General features: G+C 49.5%; 1 protein-coding gene across 14 annotated transcripts in view; it reads right to left on the minus strand.

Moving 5' to 3' along the window:
• Window positions 1-13,935, minus strand: part of TRAK1 (trafficking kinesin protein 1) — a 114,005-nt gene that overhangs the window by 18,213 nt on the left and 81,857 nt on the right. For 13 of the 14 annotated variants that reach the window (XM_036080312.2, XM_036080307.2, XM_036080308.2 and 10 more), the window contains 7 exons: window positions 12,412-12,490; window positions 11,387-11,517; window positions 10,667-10,741; window positions 9,849-9,986; window positions 5,720-5,796; window positions 4,032-4,268; window positions 2,717-3,033 (listed from right to left, as the gene is read on the minus strand). In XM_036080312.2, the coding sequence (XP_035936205.2) occupies window positions 2,717-3,033; window positions 4,032-4,268; window positions 5,720-5,796; window positions 9,849-9,986; window positions 10,667-10,741; window positions 11,387-11,517; window positions 12,412-12,490 (1,054 nt within the window). Of the gene's footprint in view, window positions 1-1,337; window positions 3,034-4,031; window positions 4,269-5,719; window positions 5,797-9,848; window positions 9,987-10,666; window positions 10,742-11,386; window positions 11,518-12,411; window positions 12,491-13,935 lie in introns of those variants that run through there. The other variant, XM_078073201.1, reaches the window with a different exon arrangement.

A 13,935-nucleotide genomic window follows, 5' to 3' on the forward strand; every position in this document is an offset into this window, starting at 1 on the left:
GTCACCACGCCTTTCCCTGTTTGCTTTCCTTCCACATCTCACTGTTCTAACTAAAAGCTGTGATATCATCAGAGGAGAAGAAAACCAAATCCATTTATGTCAGAGGAGTATCCGGGGCTTAAAAGTTTAGAACTAACCTGCTGGACAATGTCTAGCTTAGCTGAGAAGTATATGCTTTCCCCTAATTACATATGAACTTATTTATTGGGAAATACCATTTTGGTTTTAATTAATCATGGGGGGGGCGGATATTACCGGATTCATCTCTCTTCTAGTCTGAAAAGTTTTGTTTGCTTTTGACCTGCTTAAAACTCCTAAGGTAAGATGAAGAGACAAGAGTGCTAATCTTCTTAAACACCTAGCCCAGCTATTTTGGCTGACACCAATAAACAGATACCAAGATGCATTAAATAGGTAAGGGAGACACAGATGAAGACCCAGATTGGCTATCTGCTATGATCCCAGCCAACACTCTCCAGAAACCTCATCCCAGGTACATTTACCTGAGCCACTGAAGATCAAGGGAATCCTATTAGCTTCTGAGGGGGCCAATGGAAAAGGATATAAGAACATGGCCCCAGCACAGTGCTGGTTCGGGTTCTCAACACTGGTAAGGCCACCCTTTAGACCTGAGCTGCTAGAACAGGGCAAGTGTGGGGAACCTAAGTTTTAATTAGCACCTATTAGGTACCAGGCATAATCACATTTACTCCTCACAATTTTGTGTGGCAGGTGTAAGCCTTACTTCACAAGTAAGGGAAACGGGGCTCAAAAGGGTAACTTATCTACTGCCACAGTTTGAGCTGCACTGAATCCAGTGTCAGGCAGACTTCTGTGTCAGCACTTCATCTTGTCAGATTAAACAAAGTAATAAACAAAAAAATTGTGGCGGTAAGGAAGAAAGAAAATATTGGTTGTATTTGAAATAGCTGAGAAGTCAGAGAACTACAAAATGGAGGAGAGGGATCTCTATCATGAAGATGCATCACAGTCCATAGTGATATGACATGACTTCTTAATGGTGGTGATTTAGCTTCCCAGTGAACAGGATACTTTAGATGAAACTGATCTAGCAAATCTCATGGGATTTCCTCTTATTCTATTAACACAAAAAATATTGCTAAGTCATAAGATTAAAAGAAAAAAAAGATGAATTGGTTGAAATAGATTTTTAAAAATCTCTTCCTGTAATATGCTTGGAAAATGAATCCAAAGACATATTCTTAGATGATCTAATGAAACACAAAGTCAAATACAGAAATCAGACGAAATAGAGATGATAAATTCCAATGAACTTTAAGAGACAAAGGAGAAAAAAAGAAAAGAAAGGCAGAAAGTAAAATTGCAGAAATGGAAGATTTTATTGAAAGAAAAACAGACATAATTATGGATCAGGAAACAATCACCAAGCTCACAACTGAATAAACAATTAAAAAAAGAACGAGCCATCCCTTTTCTGAAATCTAATAAGGGCCTAAATTATACAATTAAAAAATAATCATGAAGAAAGAACGTCAGCCCACCCTCTTCCTTCCTCTGGAGACTACAGGACCCAGCATGTCTTGGGTCTTTAACAAGCACATCCTCATTTTACACCACACATTCTCAACAGGGATAATATTGCCCCCAAAGGGTTGAAAACAGGTTCTTCTGGGGTAAAAAGAATCCTACTCTTTTTAGGCAGAGAGCAAAGCTATAGCACATCAACAGTGTATTTGTGGTATTAAATTGCGGGAACGAGTAACTAAGAATATATGTCTAAAATGACTCCTTAAGAATATAGGTCTAACATGGGAAATACAGCCTTACAGAAATTCTGATTTTACTTTGCACCAGAAATGTAATACAGAATTCTAAAATACCTTCTCAAACTCACATGGGTTTCCAAACTAAAGGAGTCAAAAGTGAAAAATACAAACACTCGGCGGCCCTTGACAAGGTAAGTGGGTAAGTAAAAGGAAGACATTTTATAATGCCTGGAAGAAAAAGCAAAAAAAGAAGACTTTTTTCCAGGAGTTTAACAATCTTGGGTGTCCCTGGCACTAAAAAGTAAATTGCCCCTGGGAAAGGCAGGCTTGAGGAGGTACAGAACTCACTCGCCTCCGCAACCACCCCCTTCCCGGCCCTCAGACTGTAGAGGTCTAGGCATCTTGCTCAGAACCCAGGGCACTGGAAGAAAGCCGCACTCTCTTTACTGGAAGATTGAAGCAAAACATGTGAGCCCACGAACTGCAGATCGCTTTCAGGTGGTTCCTGAAAAAAACAACTTCTAGCATGTGCTCTGCACCCCTCCCTGACACCAACGTTTCTGAGAGGTGACAGCAATAATTCCCTGTGCTTCTCAGACCCCAGGCATGACCTAATTAACTTTCTAGTACGGTAGCCTCTGCCTCTCAAAAAAGATGCTGACTTCTAAGGTTCTAGATGCACGAGAAAGAGAACTAGGAAACTGGCGTGAAGGCTCTCGTTCCTTTCCTTTGGCCTGGCTGGCCGAGGTGAGAGTCGGCCTGCGTGCACACTCCCACACCTGCCCCGGGAGACGGAAGCCCAGGCTGGGCGTACCACCGTCAGAGGAACTCAAACCAGCAGCGCGGGAGGCTGTCTCGGAAGAAAAAGGAGTAGGCGTGACAGAGGCTGCCCGCTTGCTGGTGGTGGATCAGCGACCACAGGCGGTCGCCGAGGAGGGCCGAGAGGGGCCTAGGCCCCCGGGGATCACCTTCCAGCGGCTTCACGATCTGGAGTTTCTCGGGCAGATAGGAGCGGCTGCTGAAGGACATGCCCGAGAAGCCGGTGAACTCGGAGAAGCGCGAGTGGGTGCCGAGGGACATGATGCTCTCCGTGGGCGTGAGGGAGCCGCTGAGCAGCTCGCCCTTCTCCGCCAGCTCCCTGAGCTTCCGCTCCTGCTCCTCCTCGAAGAACCTCCGCTCCGACAGGTAGTTCTCCCGGCGGAGGGACAGCCGCCGCAGCGCCGTCTCCAGGTCGTGGGAGCCCGGGGTGCCCGGCGTCCCGGGCTTCTTGCTCCGCTCCGCATTCCTGCGAGGGGGGAGACGGGGCTGAGCGTGGCGTACCCCGCAGCGGGCGCCATGCAGGGTGCACGGTGCGAGGGAGGACTTACTGCTCTAGGTGGCCGGGAGTGGACAGGTTTCCTGGTGGCCGCAGGATTTTTGCTAGGGAAGCCAACAAGGCAAGCAGCGGAAATTTAGGCAAAAATGGGGAGGTAAATGCCTGCCCGGGAGAACTAGTTCCTCTGCTGGGTGTTTCGCCAGGCAGCGGGGAGAGCACAAAGGTGCAAAGAAAATTGGCACATACTATGTAAAAAATTCCGTCCCTAGCAACATCTCCCTCCTGAGCCCTCAGGAAGACGACTTCTTCAGGCTGCAGGTCCTAGTTACCAGAAGGGCCACTGGTTCAAGAGGCATTTCTCTTTCCTCTTGAATTGAAAGAGCTGTTCTGATCAAGCCGTTTCCCCTCTGACCCAGTCGGTCAGAAGAACCAATTTCATTGTCACAGAAAAAAGCTGTACAACACAGCTGATGTCATGCGTGTGTGTGTGCATGTGTGGAGGGCTTCAGGACAAAGAGGAACTGCCCCCCGCTGAGGAGGCCCCACCCCAGGGACAGGAGGTGTGATGTGCACCTGCAGGGGGCCCTGCGCCCCACCTTCGGCAGCAAACTAGATTCTGGTCACAAGACAGAGCCTGAGTCCTCCTCAGCCTTTCAAACGCCCAAGCTACAGAATGTCTATTCTGTAGCCCAACAGTGAAGATTAACAGAAAAAATACTCATTCATCCTCCCCTTCAGCATTTTGACAGAAAAGCAGACTTCCTATCATACCTCCTTACACTGGTGAAAATAGCAGAATCAAGAGTGAGCGTAAACTCAGAGGGCTAGCAAAACAGATGACAGAACTGAAAGGTCTATGCTTTTCAGGTGATTCTTTGTCAGCTCCCCTCTTCTGATGGCCGAACCTATCCTCGATCCACACTACCTGTCTCCCAAACCCAAAGATTACAAACTCCCGGCTGGCTCACCCCAGGTCAGCTGACTCTGCTTCCAGGATGATGCTGTTGGTCTTGTTGTCCAGGACGACATTGCCAACGTCACTGCCGTAGAAGCTGGACCGGGGGGTGCTGACGCAGCTGGACAGGAGGGAGTTTACAGCTGAGGACTGGTTGGAGCCGGGGATGTTCATGGGGGACGGGGTCAGAGACCTCTGCTTGACGACCTGGTTGATGTTTCTCACTGTCTCAAAGACTCGCTTCTGGTGACTGGGGGGAGGGGGGGAGGGAATGCACAACATCCATGAATAAACAAATGTAGGAATGACTGTGGAGTTTAGCCCTCCAGAAACTACCATCCAAGGAGCCAAAAGGCTGCTGGCCCACACGAGCCCCCAGGCAACCTGCCATCCCCTGCCTTCCATGTGTTGGCTGAAACTCAAGAGGCTCAATGCCCACTGAATTCCGGGCCCTAATTCGTGGTTGTGTCCTACACATGAAGCTAGCAAGATGATACTGCTTTTCTCTCCCTCAGGCTTGACCCACAAATACAAATACTTAAGTAGGGCTTTTGTCTCCCGGCTACTTTTCCTCTTTCATCATGGTCACTAGAATGCAAAGTCCAAGAGGGCAGTGTTCACTGCTCAGCACATAACAGGGCTCCATAAATATCTGTAGAATGAGTATTTGTTCACTGTTCATATATATATAAAAAAGCAAGACAAAATCTTACACCTCTGTAATGAGATGATAAATACCACAGGAATCTTTCAAAAATTGCTATTTCTAAGAGTGGAACTTCCCTTTGATGCTCATTTGTTCCCTTTTTTTTTTTTTTTAAGAGGAAGAGAGACAGAGAGAGAGAGAGGGAGCTCACATGAGCAGAGGTAGTGGCAGAGGGAGAGGGGGAGAGAGAGAGAGAATCCCAAGCAGGCTCCATGCCCAGTGCAGAGCCCAACACGGGGCTTGATCTCACGACCCTTAGATCATGACCTGAGCTGAAATCAAGAGTCGGATGCTCAACCAACTGAGCCACCCAGGCGTCCCCTCATTTGTTCCTTTTTCAGGAGACAAAGGTAGGCACGTTGCTCTAACGGCCATGTCCTTCTGGGATGCACAGGGCTTCACACATGCACCGAGGCTCGGGGACTCTGGTCACTCCCAGGATCCCATTTCAGTTCTGGCTGTGGGCTTTGGGTACAGAAAATACACAATGAAATCGGATCCACACGTTCCTTAGAAACAACTTGGGGCAGGCCTAGCGCAAGGTCTCATGTTAGGAAGAGAGTTGGTAGAGGCCAATATCCATAAACGTACCCAGAAAGGAAGCAGAAGCCTTGCATGCACCCCTCGAAGAGCCCTCTGTATCTCCTACTGCATCCTATTTTGCTTTTGCTAACAGACAGTAAACATTTTTTAAGTCCTGTTTTTCAGTGAAAGGAAAGATAAAACCAAGTGGTGGTATCAAGACAGGGCCTGTATTAACAGAGATGGGAAACAGCTCTCCCTCTCAACTTCCTGTAAGTTAATAATATAGCTTTAAAACTCAGGAAGAGGACCTGTGGGATATTATTGGCTGTGTGCTCTTATCTCCCTTAATCTGGACCCAAATTTGTGGAAGGACCACCATGATCACTGTTGGTGTCTGAAGCCCAAACACTGTTAGTTTTGATGACCACAGGGCATGAGCAGTCTCTGGGAAGCTTAGAACCAGGCCGTACGCGATATCTGGAGACTCAGGTTCTTCCAACTGCAGCTCCTTGCGCATCGTTCCCTCAATCTCCGCTGCCAAGGAGTCCTGAGAAAAGCCAGAAAACACACTGAGTGAGCAGCAATTCAAGTCTCTAGAAGAGGCTCACGGCTAGCTAGCCACAGGAGCATCAACTGAGGCCTCAGAGCCTGCAAACTACCCATGCCACTAGGCTCCCAGCATTCATCACTGGGGGAACCCCTGACCGAGCAATCCCCATGGCGGGTTCTCAATGGAGCAGTCCCCAGTGGGCACTGAGTGTACAGCCCTGACACTCCCCTGCAGCCGAGGGTCTGAGAGCAAACCCCACGTTCCCTTGGCCACACCACGGAGCTGTGACTCTGCCCACAAGGAGAGAGGAGAGGCGGGGAATTTGTGGAGGAGGGGACCCGAGTTGTGAGCACTGTCATCTGAGCCTCTGCTCTGGTGCCGCCCGCTTCCCCTGCAAGGAGAGCTCCTCTCCCCACCAACGACCCATCGCCCGCCCACCTTTAATGACCAGCTCATACCTCGTTTCCACTACTAATCCTTCATTCCTCCCTGAAGAAAGACACCAAACACATGAAGTCCCTGCGAGTTCCCTGAACAGTTAGTTCACTTAGATCTTTCTCTAGCTAGGTCGTGGATTTTGCGGGTCAGGGCAAGGCTGGTCATGGCTGACTTCTCCCTTCCCGGATGGCCAGGCCCCCAGCTGAGACTCACCGATAAAGACCCCCTGATGAGCGCTCCCTCCTCCCCGAACGGCCCACCACTCCTCACCCTCTGAGGTAGAGCCTAACAAACAATCCCATACACTGGACAGGTCGGTGCCAACAGGAGGACCAGGCATGTGCAGAAAAGCACCTGCTGGGGCCTCAGAGGAGGACACCCCCTAGGACAGCCTGCAGGGAAGGGCTTGCTGTGCGAACTGAAGACTCCCTGCGATGATCAGGAATGTTCTTTCTGCACTGTCCACTGTGGGAGCCACAGGCCGCAGGTGGCTATCAGGCACCTGAAACATGGCCAGTATGACTGAGGACCCGAATTCGCTGTACTAATTTTAACGGATTTAAATTCACATAGCCACTTGTGGCCAATGGATTCCCAGCAGACAGAGCATGGGAACTCCAGAGCGCCCATCTCCACAGCCCCACAGTTGGGAGCGAGGCTCCAGGCTAGAAGCTGGAACCAAGTGGGGAGACTTGACAAGAGGTAGCAAGAAGCTGGGTCCATAAAGGGGTTAATGGGCTTGTTTTCAACTATTATTTATAAATATGCAATTTTATTTAGTAATTATTATGTACAGATTGTCATTCAATATAACCCATGTTGTAAAGGGCTTCCCTGAGTGAGCTTTTTTAAAATCAGTTCACTTTTCTTTCTTTTTTTTTTTAAGACTTTATTTATTTATTTGAGAGAGAGAGAGAAACTGAGATAGCGAGACAGCACAAGCAGGGGGAGGGGCAGAGGGAGAGGGAGAAGCAGGCTCCCCGCTGAGCAGGGAGTCTGATGCGGGGATCAATCCCAGGACCCTGGGATCATGACCTGAGCCGAAGGCAGACACTTAACTGACTGAGCCATCCAGGCGCCCCACCACTTTACTTCTTACTACTGTAATTCACCATATAGTTTACATTCAGAGTTCTGCACGAGGAAAGGACCTTCATACAACTTAGGAGAGATGACATACCAAACTACTAACTTCAAGGTCGTGCCTGGAGGAGATAGCAAGCCGGCTCTGTGACTTTTTCTTGGCCCTGAGCCCCCTAGCAGTCTGGGGAAGCCATGGACCCCTTCTCAGAATAGTATCTTTAAGTAAACAAAATAATTAGGACAAAAAGGAAGCCCAATATATTGAACTAGTCACTAGACTATTAATAACAACAATCGTGATATGGTAACACACAGGATCTGGCTTCAGGCCTGGTAATGACTGCCACCTTGAAGTGGGCCTTAGCACAAACAGGATTTGGAGACATCTTACAACGGAGAGCAGCTGTGATCTCAACTGGTGACCAAGTCACCGGGGTGGCTAATATCGCTGTGGCTTGTTGCCCACCTTCATATGAGCAGGAAGCACTGTATACAATTAGGGACTAAGATAAAAGACGTGACCCTCCCTCAAGTTGACGGGCCCCCTGAGTCCTGTCTGGGGATCCCCGATTAGGAGCTCCTGCCACAGGCAAGAGAGCTGGCAACGTACTCCTCGGGCAGAAACTGCTACCCACCGTTTGACTCAGATTGGGGCGTTCTGCTCCAGAAACACGCACAGCACCACTCAGTGCCGCAAATACCTTTAATACATCGCGCTCTTTAAAAATAGCCACCTTCAAAAAGTGAGCCGTGCCAAAAGCTACAGGAAAAGGCAAGCGAAAGCTCCATCTCAGCAAATACAATAGCTGAGAATCTCTGCAGAAGACGCCCAAATGAAGATTTTCAGTTTGACTTTTCTATGTCATGGCTTTGTTTTAAAACAGGTCTGTCTCGGGCGCCTGGGTGGCTCAGTTGGTTAAGTGACTGCCTTCGGCTCAGGTCATGATCCTGGAGTCCCGGGATCGAGTCCCACATCGGGCTCCCTGCTCAGCGGGGGGTCTGCTTCTCCCTCTGACCCTCTTCCCGCTTGTGCTCTCTCTCATTCTCTCTCTCTCAAATAAATAAATAAAATCTTTAAAAAATAAATAAATAAATAAATAAAACAGGTCTGTCTCTGAGCGTGGGGAATGCAGTGGAGTGCATCTTAAGTGCACGGGAGATAAGGTGCCCCCAGGAGGCCACTGTGCCAAGGTGGGAAGCCAGGAAGGAGGGAAATTGAGGCAGGGAGCATATATCACTACATAGGCCAGTCTGTGAGCTGAGTGTCATCGGCTCTCGATGGAGGAATCGGGGGCACCGAATGTTCTTTGCTCCCTTTACTTGGATTCCTGGACACACTGGATCACCAATCTGCTCCTTGGAAAGCTATGTTTATGTATCTTTCGTTTTGGTTTCATTAGGTTTCAATCAAGCTGAGAGAGAGAGAAAGAGAGAGAGAGAGAGTTCTAGCCTGATTTTTATATATAAAATGAGATTGTGATTTAGGAAAAGTGGGCCAGACAGTGTAAAGGGAAAGAGCCCCAAGGAAAGGCCAAATTCCAAAGGACTGAGTGTCACAAACATTGTAGCCGCCATCCACTTGTATCTCATTGGGAGTGTTTCTCTCAAAAGTTCTTGTCTCCTCAAAGAGAATTTGGTATTTCATCAAACCACGGAAACAGAGCCTGAATATAAAAGTTCTTGGTCATTTGTTCTTCGGTCTGTCTGTCCACCCATCCAAATCTAGTACCTACTAAGCATGTACAATTGTGAAACATAACAAGCACGGAGCAGACAGCAGAGTATTACAGAGGGAAGGAGGAAAGGAGCAAATAAGACACGGCCCCCACCTTCGAGGGGCTTTAGTCTGACAGAAGAAGGTACAGTGAGGAAGCTCACCAAACGACTCGGGGAAAAGACCAGCAGAGGAGGCCTGCCCGGTGCTGCTGAACCCCAGCAGGGAGGGGCTAACCTGGAAAATCCCCTTCTCAACCATGTCTCCCTAAAGCCCTAGCATGAAACAGATCAGGCCAGAGCTACGAGGTAAAATTGCGGGGAAATCATTCTGTAGAAATGGAAATGCCGCTCCAGCTAGAGAGAGAGATTTTTTCAGATTACAGACACTGAAAGCCCCCAAGAGGATGATCAGTAAGCCTAGAAAGAACCAGCAGAACTGTATGGGCAACTTAAGAATTCTAGAACGCACGGTGAGGCCAAAATAGCTCATACTCTAGTAAGGTTAGAAAAATAACAATGTGTGAATAACATCTTCCAAGTATCTGAGGGTCTTACAAAATTTACCAATTAAGGACACGAGGAGAAAAAAAGGACTGAGTCAGAGGGATAGCAAAGGAAGAGTCAGTCGGCCTCATGTCGTCAAGGGGCCAGGAGCTGGGCACGCGAGCCCCTGACGCAGATCGAGAGTTAAGCTGCAGAAAAGAAGCCCACCCACCAAGTCTCGGCGCCAGACCCCGCCTCCCTGCCAGGGGCCCCCCCTGCGGCCTGGCAGGCGGGTGGGAAGTAGGGGCACAGAGCAGGCGGGTGCTCACCATGGGGAACAGGCCGAGCGAGTGGTAGCGCCGTGATGCGGTGTTGGGCATGGTCTTGTTCCGGAGGTTCTTGAGCTCTTCCTGCGCCTCGTGAAGCATCTCCATGCACTCTGCGTACTTGTCCTCCAGCTCCCGCAGCTGCACACACCAGAGAGGCACGCACGGTCGGGGGAGGGGGGGTGGGGCGACGGGGACTGCCCTGCACCTCCAGGCCCGACACCAAAGGGCCCTCGAGGCTCAGTTCGACTTCCACCTGGGGCGTGCTTCTAGCCTCAGAAACCTCCCAAGTTCTAACGTGCAACCGAGATCCCAGGCTTCCAGTTACAGGATGCCTAAGTCATGGGGATGAACGGCACAGCGCGGGGAATCGAGTCAGCGGTACGGTAACGGGGCTGTGTGGTGACAGATGGGGCGACAGTGTAGTAAGCATGGCATGACGTACAGAGATGTCCAATCACTACGTTGTACCCCTAATACTCATGGAACCTCGTGCCAATCATACTCAAATATTTAAAAAAAAAAAGCCAACTTTCCACGAATGGGAGAGCCAATTGTCACACCATCGTTTCTAGCCACACCTGTGAGCGGGCTCCTTCCCGTGGTGAGTTCCGTGCCGTTGCCCTCAGGGGACATTTAGCAGGAGCGGGTTGTGCAGGGCCCGGCCCCCCGGGTGCTCACCAGCCGTGACAGCGTCAGCAGGAATTTACCAGTAAGAATGGCTTTCAATTCAGAATAAAAGCAGCTAGTGAGGTGGACACGACCCGAGGCCCGTCACCCTAAGTGGGATGGGCCTGGGGAAAGTGGGGAGAGCCGCTCACCTCCGCCGTGAGCTGCCGCTGGGCATCCTTAGCAGCCCCCAGGTGCTGGACCAGCTCTTCATTTTCCACCGCGCACTGCAACAGGGCAAAGGCCCATCAGCTTCTCCTTTAAGATACCTGGAAACGTCTAACTGGTTTCCTCTTATTACCTGATCTATTCCGATCCTATCACATTTCTACAGTGAGACTTTTAAGCCAGAGTAACATTTCGCCTTTTCTGTAATTTTGAAGGCAGCCTTTCCTACATCCATGTTCATTCTGTATGGCCCGCCCTACGCCCGTCTCCGTGGGCACAGCCCCTCCCCAGACGCGCTTCACTTTGCGCTGCTAGCAAAGGCCTGACGTGGGAAACTAAACTGTATTTGTTTTGTTGTTGTTGATGTCTTGCGGCTGCTTCATCTCAAATCTAAAGGGGATATTATTCTGCTATAGGAACACCAGGTGCTCTGTGTAAAAACAAATCCTAGACTAGAAAATTCACAAGTGAAATTCCACTGCGGCACCTTTCTTAACGAATTCTATTAATGTGCGGATTATTTTTAGGAGGTAAGTGGTTATATGATGCCCTCCCCAGTTCAGGGCGACTAGCTTTATTCTACTGAATTTGCTAATAAGCCTTTTCCCCAAAAGGGCAGCACAAACTCCTAAACTATAAAACCAAAGGGCATGGTCTTCGGGGGCAAATGCCATCTGCAGCATCCAGAGAAACAGAAGCCTTACAGCTTTTGCCTTCTTCTGCAAGTCAACTATCTGCGACAGCAGGTGTGTGATCTCCTCTTGCTGGCGGGCAGCATCCTCGGTCTTCTTAGCCAGCTCCTCTGAGATACTGGCAATCTGCACATTGGCATCCCCTTTAACCAAGAAATGACAAGAGGAAGTCAGACCCAGAGAGAACGGTTTCTTTGTGGTGTGCACAAGAAAAAGCATCTTTGTTGCCAGACAGGGGGACGAGTGGAGAGGGCAGTGAAGAAGGAACAGTGCCCATTTTCCCATATGGGCTCAGTCTGTCATGAGAAGGAGGTGTGGGGCCTGGTGTGGGGACCCAACCCTGCTGACCAAAGCTGCCTCCCTTCCCAGAGGAAGTCAGGCAGGCTTTGGGGGTCAGCTGGGAGATACCACACCACACAAAGGTGCATCTGCCCGAATCCCCACATTCATGCATGAACGGATCCACATCATTAACAGGAACCCCTGCTGCACCCTATTCTAGAAGGAACTGTGCCTGCACAATGTAATTCCTTTGGATGTTTTCAACCCATATTCAGAGTCATAACTCATTTTACTAGACTGGAACACAGGGTGTGTTTCATTTATTGAGCGTTTTGCTGAAATTCAAAATACTGTTTGCCCTTTTGTCTTAACTTGTAAACTTACGATGGAGAGGGTGGGGAAAGTACTTGTTTGCAAAGTGGAGAGCTCTGGCCTCACCTTGCACACATCAATTATGAGAAACCATAATTGATTAGTGTTTGCATATCGACAGGGGAACTCTGTAACTGGGCTTAACTTAGACTTCACATAACTCCAATATTACAGTAGAAAGCCGGAATCAAAATTAAACATCCGTCTCAGTGAGAAATTAGGACAGCGTATGGCTGACAACCTAGCACCCAATTTCTCATGCATCAGAGTGAGCAGTGCCCCACACAAGATTGGGGGGTGGGGGTGGGTGTCTCATCACAATGATGGCAGCTGCAGAAAGTAAAAAGAGCGGGTAGGGATGGAGCAAGAGAACCAGGCCATACTCAGCTCCTTCACGCAGTCGTTGACCAGCTGCTGTTCCTTCTCTTCGTAGGTGATGGTCTCTGTCTTCAGCTGGCAGGCCTGTGGACAAGGCTCAGGTCAGAGGCCCCACATTCACACCTGGACCGGTGGGGTGGGCAAGGCTGGGGCACGGAGCAAGGACTAACCCGGGTCTGGGAAGCTGCCCTTCACCCTCTCCCCACCTGCCATCCAGGACACCCTCCAATACAGAAAGTCCATCAGAATGCCCTGCTTAGTTAAGGAATCGCGGATCCTCAAAGCTGGAGAGCTGAAAAAGGTGTACCACCAGAGGGTGCTACACAAAGCGACATGCACTCTACAAAGCGCCACCCCTGGTGTCTATTCATTTGCATCTGTCCTGGCTCATAGACAGGGACCCCTTTGGACCCCAACAGTGTCTAGGACTCAGCTCTGCCTACCATCTAAGGATGACCACAAGAATGGCTAACACTTATCACGTACCTGCTTTATGCAAGGCACTGTCCTATGAGATCTAAGTTGGGGAGTTAGATCTACTGTATTCGGCTTAGTAAAAACAAGGTATGATACAAAAGCATTAAAATTCAGAGACCCAAGAGCTATCCCAGGACTCTGGATAGCCATGCTCCCAGCTGACAAGGTGAGAAAATAGAGATCCAAAGGTCTGAAGAAACTATCCCAGGTGGAGAGCAGGTATCTCTGAGTCCTCGGGCCCTGGCCCCAGGGAGACAACACTCCCGAAAACTGAGGTGGAATTTGTAGCTGGGATTGGAGCATTTACCTGGGGCAGGTACTGGGATGGAAAGCTCTGGGTGGTAGTCTTGGCTTGGCCACTGGCTGGCACAGAAAGCTTGCACAACCCTCCTGGTTGCTCTGGGTTTGTGTTTCCCACTAGTCAATGAGGACTAGAAGATAAGCCCAGACATGAGGCTCTTTCCAATGTGTGGGCAAGTTCAAGGTGGTCTGCTGTATTGTAGGGGTTTCAGGGAACCCTGGGCCAACTCAGGTGGGCACGCAGCCCAAACTTGACAAAGCATACCTCTGGCTGGAGACCATAAACTCACTGATAATTGAGACAAAAAGTACTAAACTTGCAGGTCTCAGTGTTTCCAGATAGGGGCCATGGGTGAAGGGAAGTAACGGGTTCAGAGTCACAGAGCCTTGCAAATCCCGCCTTTGTCATTCCCTAACTTGTGCCACGTTGGCAAATCAAACACCTAGGAGCCTGGGTCCCAGCTTTCTCACTGTAAATGAGAAGCAAAGTAACCAGCTTCCAGCCTTGCTGTGAAATTTGAAAAAAACCAAAAAACAAAAACACAACACAGGCAAAGTGCCTGGCACAGCGACTAACTAGTCAGGAAGCCTCAAAAGCCGACAGAGCCCTGCCCTAACTGAAGGAGGAAAGGCTCGCCACTCTTGCCCAGCCACACGGAGAATCCCCGAGTCCTCGGCCCCCCGGACGGATATGTGCTCCCCAGAAGCCAATGCCCAGCTCACAGAGGAGGCACGCTGGCTGGGCCCCGGGT

This window comes from Halichoerus grypus, chromosome 1, assembly GCF_964656455.1.
Source record: "Halichoerus grypus chromosome 1, mHalGry1.hap1.1, whole genome shotgun sequence".
NCBI lineage: Eukaryota > Metazoa > Chordata > Mammalia > Carnivora > Phocidae > Halichoerus > Halichoerus grypus.